The sequence below is a fragment of the Cydia fagiglandana genome, chromosome 6, assembly GCF_963556715.1.
Source record: "Cydia fagiglandana chromosome 6, ilCydFagi1.1, whole genome shotgun sequence".
In the NCBI taxonomy this organism is placed as follows: Eukaryota; Metazoa; Arthropoda; class Insecta; order Lepidoptera; family Tortricidae; genus Cydia; species Cydia fagiglandana.
In genome coordinates, this window is record NC_085937.1 from 16,903,439 (window position 1) to 16,916,895 (window position 13,457).

Genomic DNA, 13,457 nt, shown 5'->3' on the forward strand with positions numbered 1-13,457 from the left:
GTCCGAAATGGTGCTTTATAGTTTTCGGAGTGCATGTTGATTCAGAACTATATATGGTACCGCTGGCGCCCGAGCAATATCTTGGCTTCAAGGATAAACGTTTAGGAGCTTTACAAGGTGAGTCAACGTATTGTATAGGTATATGTTTTATAGAATACGACAAGAATGTGTCGTCTATTAAATTATACTGCCCTAGGGCCTCAACCAATTTTATGGAGTCGGTATCCACTGCCTGTCAACATCGTGCCACAAGATTATAACAGATGGCGTTAGTATAGCCACAAAGAGCAATCTTGTCTAAAGCGCCATACATCTCCTACATCGCGCTTACGAAGTTTTGAGTATCAGTTGCAATACACCCGCCTGGAGAGAGTATACTCTCTATGTTTCTTTAACCTGATCCTAGAAATATCGAACAAAAAGTAGGTAAGTAAAATTAAAGCCGTCACTGGGGCAAGTAATAGTAGTAGTAGTAGTAGTAGTAGTAAAATACTTCATTGTACAAAAAGAAACATAAAACATGAAAGAACACACATCATTAGTACAAAGGCGAACTTATTCCTTTCAGGGATCTCTTCCAGTTAACCCTTGAGCAGTTATATACCCTTACCATTAGTACCCTTTTGAATGCTATTCAAGCAGCTCGCGGGGAAAATGGTACATTTATACGAATTTTTATCTTGTCGGCTACTTCGGGAATATATTTTTGATACTCAGTCTTTTAAAGCGAATAAAAAAATACTCATGACAGTTTTACTGATACTGACTTTATTAATTTCATTAATATTTTTGGTGCGTGTTGCGAAATCTTTACCTACACAAAATATAATCGCAAGGTCGATTACAAATTCGCTTAGCATTATGAAAATGTATATAAACGTAAATGTATATAAAAGTAACGTAAACAAACTCTCAAAGTATCTTTCACTCCGTATATGACAGAAGAAAACTAAAACGGTCTTAGCAACAAAGAAGAACTGTAAATTATTTGTAGTATCCGAGATTCCCGGCTTCCTTAAACAGTCCCAACATCATCTGTGTGACCTCGTCTCCTTGCTGGTAGATCAGCGCCGGTGGCCAGTAGAAGTAGTAGCCTCTCAGCTCATACGTGTACACCAGTTGGGTTCCGAGAGCGAAACGCACCCAATCCATGCTGCCGCCTGAGGCTTTGTCTGAAAAATAAGCATTTATGGACTCGTCACTCTAAATTTCCACATTCTGTCACATATCTTCTTCATTTGGATCATTTTGTATAGGTACTTGTTAGAATACAATACAGTTTGATCGGGTTGGTTTGGATATTGGTTTAAGATTAGGTTAATACTATTCAATTCAAGAGTTACTGCACGTAAAATTTAACGATTTCAATACACTAACTTAATTACAACCCTATAGAATTGCAACCCACTCTGATGTCACCCGTAGCCCTAGCAAATGTGCTAAAAAAACTGGCAGCATTCCATCGCTGAATGGCGAGTGATATTTTTTGAACCAGGACAGTTAATGTGTCAGCTCTTGGCATGGTCAAAATTTAGTTAAACTGGAAATTAAAAGCCTTAATATTAAAAATCTAGTTGAAGATCTTACATAGAACTTCCGCAGCGGTAGCAGGGCCATCATATTTAGCATGATTCACCTTGTACCCGTAGTCTAAAGATGTTTTGCCGATTGTTACCTGAAGAAAAAATAAATATGCCATAGACTTCTGAATTTCCTGTGTTACAAATGAAAAAAACATGCGGAAAAGCATCTACGCAGCAACGGTACAACTTAAAATCGAACAAGTGACATGTAGGCCTCAACTGGATGATGGCTCCTCTACACGATGGGCCAGCGCCGGCCACTCCAGTGGACGCATTGATGCGTTAGAGGGAGCAACTCAGGAGCAAGTGATGTTGCTATCTCATTCTACCGCATGGCTGCGTCCCTTGGAGTGGTCGGCGCTGGCCCATTGTGTAGAGACTGTAGAGGAGCCATGAGAGATGCAAGAGAAAGTAATGAGCAAGTTATGCGGATGAGAAAACGCCTTTCTTTGAAGACGGGTGATATAAAGGATGGATGGATATTTTTTAACTAGTCACTACGCCAATTCTCGGAGTTGCCAAGCGGACCCCAGCCTCACATGAGCCGTGGTAAAATGTCGGGATAGCGCGAGGAAGATCGATGGATATTTTTACTTACCAAGTCATTATAATTATCGTTATGCTCCTTCGAGTCCGAATAAGGGAGCAAAAGCATCTGAGCATCCGCGTGGAAAGCAATGTAGCCGAGAAGGTTCTCCACGTTGGAGATGTACTGAGACAGGGTTCGGGTCTCGATCTCGGAGAACGGCTTGGAGCCGCCGTAGACTTGGTAATCGCAGGGGTTGTCGTTCGCTCCGTGCTCTGAAATTTAAGTGTTATATGTGAGGTGTGCGCAAAAGACAGCTTACGATGTACCTTAGGTCCTACGTTAATAATGAGCGACTTTCACTATGAGACCTTCGAAATAATGTTTTTTTTTATAATTATAAGTGTCAGATGGTAAATTATAGTCTATGTAAAACTTATTTCAGGCGTAAAGGCAAACCACCACCCGATCCGAACCAGTCCGAAGCTGATCACAACACCTTCTCACTAACCGCCTTAGTTAAACTCATCAGCTCTTGTAGTTATTTTGTTCGAGATTTTGAGGTTGGTTGGTCCAAATGTAAAAGGAATTAAACTTACGTTACGTTACAATTAAAACACTGCCTGTCTTAAATTCAAGAATAAACAGTCTTATTTTAATATAAAGCTATTCGTATTTGAACAAATCTCATCCCGCGAGATTATTGGATGTTATTTAACAAATTGAAATCGAATTAGGTTTGGTTTGATTTAATTAAATTGGTTACGCCACTTCTATAGTTTACTTATTATATTTCAGGACTTGAGATGTCTAATCAATAAAACGCTGTTTTTAAAATTATTTCAACTATAAAAGCTTATGTTATTGTTGATAAAAATGTTTTTTTTTACAGAAAACTTATTTAATCATAGCTACTATAATTAAATATATAATAAATAAAATAGTTTCTTACTCAGCCAGTTGTAGTCCCAGTTGCGATTCGGATCCGCTCCGTAGCAGCCGTTGCTTGATTTTGAGCGAGTTTTTCTCCACATACGGTCCTAACAAATTCAATAACATAAATTAGAAATTGTAAATATGCAACAAAAAAATTAACACATAAATATTCTGAGCCACTAGATTCAACTTGAATATAAATTATTCTTCAGAAGTCGGGAGTAGACAGCAGTTGTAGCTTGACAGCTGAATAGTACTTTTGTATCCTCCTAAGGCCCAGCCATACAAATGAAAAATGCCAAATTTGCCACAGAAATTTGAACCTACAATATAGGAAATAGAGATGATTTTGCGTTGTTCAAAAACTTAACGAAACAAAGCAAAAGCAACTCTGTTCCAATCGAATAAGATTTAAATTTCATTAAACTGAATAAGTACTATAGGTAGGACCTTGGGACTTAGGAGGGTATGAAACATAATTAGTCACAAACGTATAAAATGAAATATAACAAGAACATTTTCACAGCAATAAAGCCAAAAATAACAAACATTAAAGTAATTTTTTAGTAATTTTATTTTTTATAAAATTACTAAAAAATTCATAAAGTTAAAAACTTACTTTGGTAAAACTAAAGTGATAGCCATCAGGGTTGACACTCGGAAAAATGTGCCAGTCGAATTGATTCCGCAGGGCTTCAATATCAGGGTTGTCGCTTGTGAGCAGTTGATTGATGAAATAGGTCGTTGTGGCGGGGGTGATCCATTCTCGAGCGTGGATGCCTGCAAAAAGTTCCAGGATGGTCATTCTTTTTCAATAACTATTTGAGATTGTGAAGTTTTTCTGTTTTGTAATCAATATTAAATGTGATTCCTCCTTTAGGAATCTGCCTTTTACCCTGAATTTACGCACTCTATGAAAATATGGTCTAGTCTAGCGCAAAATAAATAATGTTTGCAAGTAACTGTCAATTGACATTGCATATTTTTTTTCATGGCATTTGCCCTTGATTAAAACTTGTAAAAATACTACATATCAAGTCCCGACATACATATACTCATGGACAAATTTAATAGAACGCAAAAATTGACATTGAATGTACCTATCAATAATGTTTATGAATAAATGAATGAGTAGTAACTGTATAAATGTTTGATAGTAAAACTAGCCTCGATGAAGACAGCTGGTTTGCTCTCGGTCCTGCCTTCTGGCGTGTTAATCCCCACCCCCTTCGTCTGTCTGCCTTCTGTCGGCCTGTCGGTCCTCGTAGCTTTCCTACAACCAGCTTCTACCGTAACTGCGTAAATGTTTAGTTTACTAATAGTATAACTTGCCAGACTCAGTGAAAACAGCTGGTTAGCTCTCGGCTCTGCAATCTGGCGTGTTGATCCTCAGTCCCTTGATCTGTCGGCCTTCTTACTTTCCCACCACCAGCTTCTTCCGTAATTGTATAAATGTTTAAGTAATAGTAAAACTTGCCAGACTCGATGAAGATAGCTGGCTTGCCCTCGGTCCTGCTTTCTGGCGTGTTGATCCTCAGCCCCTTGATCTGTCGGCCTTCGTAGCTCTCCCCGCCCACCACCAGCTCGGTCCATTGAGGGTACGTCGCGCTCATGTTTTGGAGGTAGCCGTATATCTGTTAGGAATAATGAACTAGAAGATACAGAAGTTTTGTGGAGGATACCTCATTATTAGAAAACTAGACATGCAGTTTCAATTTAGAGCGATTTTAATAAAAAACCTTTTTATTGAAAAGAAGGCTAGTTAAATTTGACGTTATACATTTATACTCGATTTACATGTGACTTAGTATTGTGATTCGTGGCTAGACGGGGGCTCTCATGAAAAAGTCAAGGGTTGGAAATTTTGGAAAAAAAGATCAGCTATACCGTGTGGGTATAAAAAAAAAACTTAATTTAAAAAGTGGGTTTAGACTTACATCATCAATGTCGTAGTATGCAGACCAAGAGAAACCCTTCTTTCTTAGACTGGGGGCTTTTTCCTGCTGTATTATTCTAAAAATATATTCAAAATATCAAAACGCTATTTACCTACTAATACCTACAACGGAGGATAAGAGTGACATTCCATTTCCAACTGCAGCTGCAATACTGTTCATATTACTATGGAAACGCGTCGCTGTCATTGTCAATTTCCATAGAAAATGAACAGTATTGCAGCTGCAGTTGGAAATGGAATGTCACTTTAATGATGACATCTCCCTGGGTTTTTACCCCGTAGTTGAATATATACTTGTGTGTGCTGGTCAAATCCATCAGCTACATTGTTTACTAAATATGATACCTATGCAGCGTAACGTATGTTTTTTGTGTTTAATTTTCGAGTTAGCTCTTTTAAGGTTTTGGTTGGAGTCTGTCCTTCTTGCAATAGACTACTTTCCGTTAAATTTTTTCACGGCATTAGCCGTTGATTAAAACGTGTAAAAATACAACATATCAAGCCACCACATATACCTCATGGACAAATTTAAAGGATCGCAAAAAAATATTTAATTACTGGATTAAAGTAATTACAAAATTAGTAATTAAACTATTTGCGTACCTCTAAATTTATCCAGGAGTGTAGTTGAAGTAATCTGCGTGCTAGTGATGTGTAGATTTAATTTAATTTCAAACTCACTCGGATATATCGTCAAAAATAAGCGTAGCTCGAAGGTTTAACTTTTGGACGTATTCGTCAAAAAAGGCCACTAGCTCGGGTGACACGAGCGTTTGAAGCGAAGTTGCACTGTAGCGCTTAATGAGAAACTGTTCCTGGAATCAGATTTAGACGATGCGAGTTTCATTACATTGCGGGTTTTGATCGGTCGGTCGAACTGGACGTAACCAACAGTCCGCAATGTAACTAAAATCGCATGCAATTCGCGCGCCGTTTAAATCAGCCCTTAGGGTTGAAATAGTATTGATACAGTTAATAACCAATATTGGAGTTAGATTAAGAGTCTGCAACGATGTTGATGGCAGAGTGCAAGTGTTATTTATACGTCCTAATTTAATAGAAGTTTGCAGTTTAAAATAACACTTGCACTGCGTGTGCTATCAAAATCGTTGAAGACTTGTCTTGGTCTGACTCTATACTTGTATTTAGCTTTAGAATAAACGTGGCTTAAAGGTGTTTTCAATTCTGTATTAAGAATAGCTATCTAGGCATCTTTATATCTTTATATCTAGGGAGAGCTTAATCTAAAAGCCTTTAGTGAACGATTAAACTTTGTTTAAGAGAAGAAAATATTATACAGTTAAGGCTTATTACTTAATTCTTTATATTCTAAGTTTACTTGGAAACTTTCTACTCTAAGGTTCTAAGATTACTTGGAAAAGCAGACAATTATTTTGAGATCATCAAAATGAAACAATAATACTTGCCTCAAACCTTCTTACGCTTTCTTCAAATTTATCAAGACTTTCTTTGTCGCCTGTCACCTGATACTCTCTGTAACCACTATACGTTTTGACATCAACACTGGCCGCAAAAGCGTCCGTACAAAAATAAAACAAAAGCACGAAAAGGCAATTCATCTTTGCGTTTGCTTCGCGAAGCGGGTCAGCTATGTGCATTAACTTCGCGAAGTGGCTCAACTATAAACGATGCGGGTGAAATGCGAATGCTATTTGAGCCCATAAGTACCTGCTTAAGTATTAATATTGTGTCAATGTGTTTAAATTACTTTGCAGATAACGTTTAGTATACAGGGATGGATTGACTTTGCTTTAAAGTGGATTTTATTACTCAGAGTCAGAAAACAGAATACTTACACGAAACTTAAATTACTTCCTTACATATTAAACTAGTCAAAGTAAATAAATCACTTACATGTAAGGTTATATAGAGGGTATCCCTTTGCTTAAAATATATCGATTTAACCATCATGTATGTTCAACGAAAATTTATAATACTTTCAGAGAACGCATGAAAACTTTGTTCCATACATTGATAATATTCAGAACGGTTTTTAATTTGTACGTAAAAGATTCAAATGTTTAGCAAATTCATTCTAAACCAAATTATATGTTTTTATCTTTATAAATATATAAAACGTTCTCGGAAAGTATAATTCCCTAGAGCAGAAACGTACTTTCTTCACTCTTCATAAAACAACAATGATCCACTTTCATAGCATGAGAAATGAAAAATTATAAAAGTTCACACTGTATGTAAGTATTAAAATCGTAAATAGATTATGTTATCGAATTAAGAACCCGCTCAAATATAAAATGGTGCAACATTACAAGCATACTTCAATAATCAGAGGGCCTACCGCGAACCACGTTCAACGTGTTGCCTCCCTGTCACACTTAAGTACGAATTTACAAGTGCGACAGAGAAGCAACACGTCCAACATGATTCGCGGTAGGCCCTCTGCTTCAGCTGCTACCCACTTATTGGCTATCACAACGATACCACTGGAATTCCATACACTGCTAATAGTCTTCAATTGTACTAAAGTTTCAGAAGGAATGTCAATCCTATGTTCTGTACAATAAAGCGTAAATTGAAAGAATTCAAAAATATAGGTACAATCTTTCTCATTTCAATATTTGCTAACAGAGATATGCAATTGTACAAGGCATAAAGGAAAATGTACTTAAATACCTTTTGCCTCTATACTCAGTCCAACTAAATTGTATATCTGATTGAATTTTCTATGTGCTATTCTTTACTTATTTGTGCTTTCGTTTTATAAATAGACAATAAATAAACGCGCATTTCTATTTAAAATTGTACCCCCACTTAAAATTTAAGTTTTGCATTTTTTATTGGTATTAAATATTTCCACATAGAATCACGAGCGCTTTCGATACTAATACGAAAAAAGAAAAGAAAAGTGTCGGGTATTGATTTTTACTAAATTATTATACAAATACAAATACAAATACAAATGCTTTATTCGTCGATCATAGGTGTACACAACATGATATTACATATGATGTTAAAAAAGGAAAATTGTTCCACTATGTCGTACCCAAGGGCATACGAAATTAAGTTTGATTGCTAATAGCAATTAGCATGCACCATGCACTAATTTAAGATTTACAGGCAGTGTGTATGTCAAACAATAAATTATACTTTATATAAAGTGCTGTTTATCAAGAGATTATATTTAATATCACTTAAGTTTTTAACATACGAGTAACTCACCCATAACATATCATTAACATTGCTTTATAATTCACGTAAACTCACTTTAAAGTTTAATGAGAGTCGAAGTCTGCAGAGTTTGGAAGTTAAATACAATTCGCAGAAATGGCACTAAAATAACACAAACTGAGCGTCATTTACCTAAATACATAGCAATAAAGGCGATAATATATGAGTTTTCGTAGGTAGGTACAGTCACCTGCAATATGTTACTCTTCGTTATTATAATAAATAATAAATAAAAAAAAAATAATAAAATTGTTTATTCATTTTAAGCATTCGTTTACACTGTACAAAGTTGGTACCTCTTTTTAAGTATCAAATACCTGTATTAAGAGGCACCGCTCTTCCTTAGTCAGTATGTCAGTAATCGAACTGAAGAACAATAATTTGTTACAATATTAAATAGAATAAAAAGAAATAAAATTAACGTCTCAATGAAATAACAAAACTAGAACACTTATTTTAAAGTTAAAATTAAAAAGAGAATGAGTGTGTGTATGTGTGTGTGTGTGTGTGTGTGTGTGTGTGTGTGTGTGTGTGCGTGTGAGTGTGTGTGTGTGTGTTTAGATTTCAATAATATTATGAATTAAGTTTTCAATATCATGGTAACTTTTACATTTTAGCCATTTCGTTATAATTTTTTTACATTCATAGTATGATAACTTATATATATTCAGATGCTTGTTTATATGATTGTATATTTTAGCAGATTTACAAACAAATTGTCTACTTGCATATGTTGTATTTACTGAAACGGTTGGAATTATATTGTCTTTTCTCCGTCTATTTTGTGTGGTAGGTGTGAATGGTACAGTTTTGTGCAGTTTTATACTCGTAAATAATATGTATAGTTTATTATGGCTGCAAAAATATGTGACACGCTATTATGTCTCTACAAATAAGGCAACTACTACAAATAGTGTCAGATATTTTTGCGACCTACGTTGTGTAACATGCTATTGCAGGTGACTGCAGCACATATAAGTAGTTTAAAAGCAATCATAAACGTTATTTGTAAGTCTAGGTATAAATAATTTTTACAATTAAAGCATAATACAAAAAAAATATTATGGCGCAACGAAAAATATTGTCAAAATTAAGGGATTCAGTCACTGACTTACGGCCCAATTCGAACTTAGATACGTCAGTTAACAGATCTAGTAACGATATGGATTAGATATAGACGTTTCTGCAAACAAATACGTCACTTTTGACACTTACATATCTAATCCATATCGTTTCTAGACCTATTAATTGACGTACCTATCTTAAAGTTCGAATAGTCATGTTACATAATAGGTACGTAGTTATAAATAAGTAAACTGACTTGTCACTATCTTACTTGAGATATAATGATATTTTTAGACTGTATAAGTAAACGTACCTAGTAGTCTCCTAGTAGTAGTAGAGAAAAAAAACCCGAGGAGAAGTGCGGATCGGCCTCCTCTGTATTTTTGGTAAGGTTACAACGACTTTAGGTCAGTATGACAAATATAAAAAGTTTCGTCTTATAATTTATTCTTATTGAGACTAACTTCAAAATAGCCATTTTAGTTCTTCAAGTTTCAATTCATAGAGTAATATTTTTAGGCGGGTCATTCTTAAAAAATATGTCTGCGGTCTAATTGCCCCGAGCCTTACAAAATGTATGAAAAGTCTCGTGGCAATGAGATGCAACCGCAGACATATTCTCAGAGAATGACCCGGGTACTCTTACGTCTGGCCCTCTTTCAGGCAAAAGTTAAGCTGCGCTCAACGTTACAAACAATGCCGTCGGGGACAAGCGATTCGGAGCAAAGCGTAGATAAGCCGAGTAATGGATTACTCGGTAAGCGTTAAAAATTGTCAGGATAGCGGATAATGACGCATTTACATTATCGTATGTCTTACGATAAGGAAATGTGTGGTTTCCCAAGTAGGCCAAGAAATAAGAAGTTATAGAGGGAAATGCTAGGAACACAATTTTGACTCCGTAACTTTGTTTGGACTAGTTAGGAGGTGAACATATCAAAAGTCCCCGGCCGTAGCCCCGGTGCTGGGGGGGAGAGGGGGGAAAGAAGGTCTCATTTTTCGGTTTTTCACTAATATCTTGGAAACTTTGCGTCTTAGCGACATGACTACTGAGACAAACCAAAAGCTGATAAAATTTGTTACAAGTTTTATTCAGTCAAGTTTTTCGATATCATGAATAGTTTTTGAGATATCCGCTCTTGAAAGTTTATTTAGGGCTTTCAATTTTATCTTGATATCTACATTAGTGAAGCTGCTAGGCTGTGTTTGGTATCATTTTCGTATAAATCGGGGGTGCTGAATTCATTTTTGGTATCACATTGACACCATTCCTTAGAAAAAACATATAAACTTTAAACAAATACCTTTTTTTTTAAATTCCTCTTCACGCTTAAACCGCTCAACCAATTTAATTGTAATTTGGTATACAGATATTTCGAGTCCCAAGACAGGACATAAGATACTTTTTATCTCAATAATCATCCTTTAAAGTTGTGAAATGGAGTATGGGAGGAATTCAACTTCGTCGACGAAACTGAATTCCTGAGGTAAATACTGCTTAAGGTAAAGTTTGAAGTCATGTTAGGTATCATTTTCATCTAAATCACAGATGTATACCATCCTAAATTTCACCTAAACCGGTTCAGCGGTTATTGACTCCTCATACAAAATTCCACCCCACTTTTCACATCCTCAAAAGATGCTTTCGGTTATAAAAACCATCCTATGTCCTGTGTCGAGACTGAAACTATTTCTATACAAAATTTCAACGAAATTGGTTCAGCGGTTTAAGCGTGAAGAGGGATTTTTAAAAATATATTTTTTTTAATTTTGGTTTTACTTCGGAATAGTGTCAATGTGATACCATAAATGAATTCAGCACCCCCGATTTATACGAAAATGATACCAAACATGGCCTAACAGCATCACTGATGTAGATATCAAGATAAAATTAAAATCCCTAAATAAACTTTCAAGAGCGGGTATCTCAAAAACTATTCAAGATATCGAAAAACTTGACTTGATAAAACTTGTAACTAATTTTATGAGCTTTCGGTTTGTCTTAGTAGTCATGTCGCTAAGATGCAAAGTTTCCAAGATATCAATGAAAAACCGAAAAATTCGACCTTCTTACCCCCCTCTACCCCGCAGCACCGGGGCTACAGCCGGGGACTTTTGATATGTTCACCTCCTAACTAGTCTAAACAAAGTTACGGAGTCAAAAATTGTGTTCCTAGCATTTCCCTCTACAACATTTTTTGAGCATTCATTTACTGACCTAAAGGGCAATTTATGGGAAGGCCGTTATTTGAAGGGTTTATTCTGATTTTTTTTAAAGAAGTAAACGTTTTATTTATTTTGAACAGAATCAGGTAGGTATAAATATAATTCACCCGCGCTCACGGAATTCTTGACTTTTTCGAAACGTTTTTCTAACGTCTCTTTAATGAACACTTTGCAACTGACATGAAACTTTTCTCAAAGGAACGTTCTCACTACAGATGAGCAAGTATTTTTTTTTGATGTTGAATGCAGGCAACAAGGCCCATATTACAAATACCTTACAGACTAACATACATAAGTATTTTATAAACTTAAAACTAAACACTAATTAACACTAATAAGTTAGTAGTTTTAGCAGGCGTGGCAGGCGCGACGACATCCGCGTAAACACGATGACGTGATTTGGAGGAGGCGGGGGGGTATTAAAAAAATTAGAAAAGTTTTCGGAAATTTCAGGAACTTTCATTTTGGAAATGGAACATTTCGAGTCCTATACAAAATTATGAAATGTTTCAAGAAACTTTGCGACGGCACATCCATAGTTTTCATCGATCAGTCAATAAGGTCTAGTTTCTCTTCTCAGTTAAAACGCACCAAAACAAGGACCAAATCAAGTAAAATAGCGAAGCCGGGTGCAAAACGCTACAACCCAGAGAATGAGCGTTTTCTGCCCATACCTCAAAGTTTTTGCACTTCGTTTACGCAAACCGTGCGTAATGATGGGCAATAAACAAAACCGGGCAAGTGCGAGTCGGACTCGCGCACGAAGGATTCCGTACCATAAAGCAAAAAAAAAACGGAAAAAAATGCAAAAAGAAAACGGTCACCCATCCAAGTACTGACCACGCCCGACGTTGCTTAACTTTGGTCAAAAATCACGTTTCCTGTATCGGAGCCCCACTTAAATCTTTATTTTATTCTGTTTTTAGTATTTGTTGTTATAGCGGCAACAGAAATACATCATCTGTGAAAATTTCAACTGTCTAGCTATCACTATCACTGGTGACAGACAGACGGACGGACGGACGGACGGACGGACGGACAGCGAAGTCTTAGTAATAGGGTCCCGTTTTACCCTTTGGGTATGGAACCCTAAAAGTCTTAGTAATAGGGTCCCGTTTTACCCTTTGGGTACGGAACCCTAAAAACAAAGAAATTGCACAATATGTTAAGCTGTGTACAGGGAGCCTTAGTCCAAGGATTAGTCGCCAGGGACCGTGACAGGCACGCACTTTCAAAATTGCCGCGACAGAATTTTACAGCGCCCGAGGTTGCGAGGCAGCGACCAAGCCAACAAAGTGCCTTTTATTATATTTTTACGGCTGTATTCCCTATAGTCAGATTTTTGGAGCAGTTTGTGGAAAGTCAGAGGGCTGCGTAATTAGAAGTTTGAATTTCTTTTGAATAATGCCACTTGATTTATTGTACCTATTTTTTTTTATTTGGTGTTAGGTATTTCTGGCTATATTCACAAACTCATTCGCTACTAGGTTATACGCTTTTACGTAAAAAAAATTGCATTGAAATTAGCCCATTCAAATCATGAAGAGCTACGATGCCACAGACAGACATTGGCGTCACACATATAATCCCCTCTTTTTGCGTCGGGGGTTACAAACCACCTAAAATAGGTAAATCTTGCATTTATACTAGGCAAGTGGTTACATTTTTTAATGTCTAATCTGTATTGAAAGTTGTAGCAATCGTTTATGCAGTATCGAAAACCTTTTAGCAATTTTCTTTAAAAACTGTTTTCAACTTCGCATTAGACTTTAAGTTGACTTACCTACCTTTTACTATTTCTTTGAAATTTATTAAAAAGAAAATAAACTGCGGTGAAAGGCTACTTGGTTCTGAATATAAAATTGGCTTCGCGATCTCATTAGCTTCAGTTTCAGAACAGATTTAAGGATAGGATGAACGTAAGCTCTAGCTATAGCTTTCTTACGACCAGCTA

The 13,457-nt window shown here is 36.2% G+C and overlaps 1 protein-coding gene across 1 annotated transcript; it reads right to left on the reverse strand.

Annotated features, from left to right (window-relative positions):
- Nucleotides 1-918: 918 nt before the first annotated feature.
- LOC134665521 (zinc carboxypeptidase-like) lies at nucleotides 919-6,666 on the reverse strand. The gene is made up of 9 exons (XM_063522496.1): nucleotides 6,426-6,666; nucleotides 5,684-5,825; nucleotides 4,983-5,058; nucleotides 4,523-4,679; nucleotides 3,665-3,825; nucleotides 3,062-3,149; nucleotides 2,182-2,384; nucleotides 1,588-1,675; nucleotides 919-1,172 (listed from the first exon to the last, which is right to left on the reverse strand). Exons 1-9 carry the CDS (start codon nucleotides 6,619-6,621, stop codon nucleotides 985-987), a joined length of 1,299 nt encoding a protein of 432 aa, XP_063378566.1. The 5' UTR covers nucleotides 6,622-6,666; the 3' UTR covers nucleotides 919-984.
- Nucleotides 6,667-13,457: the final 6,791 nt, after the last annotated feature.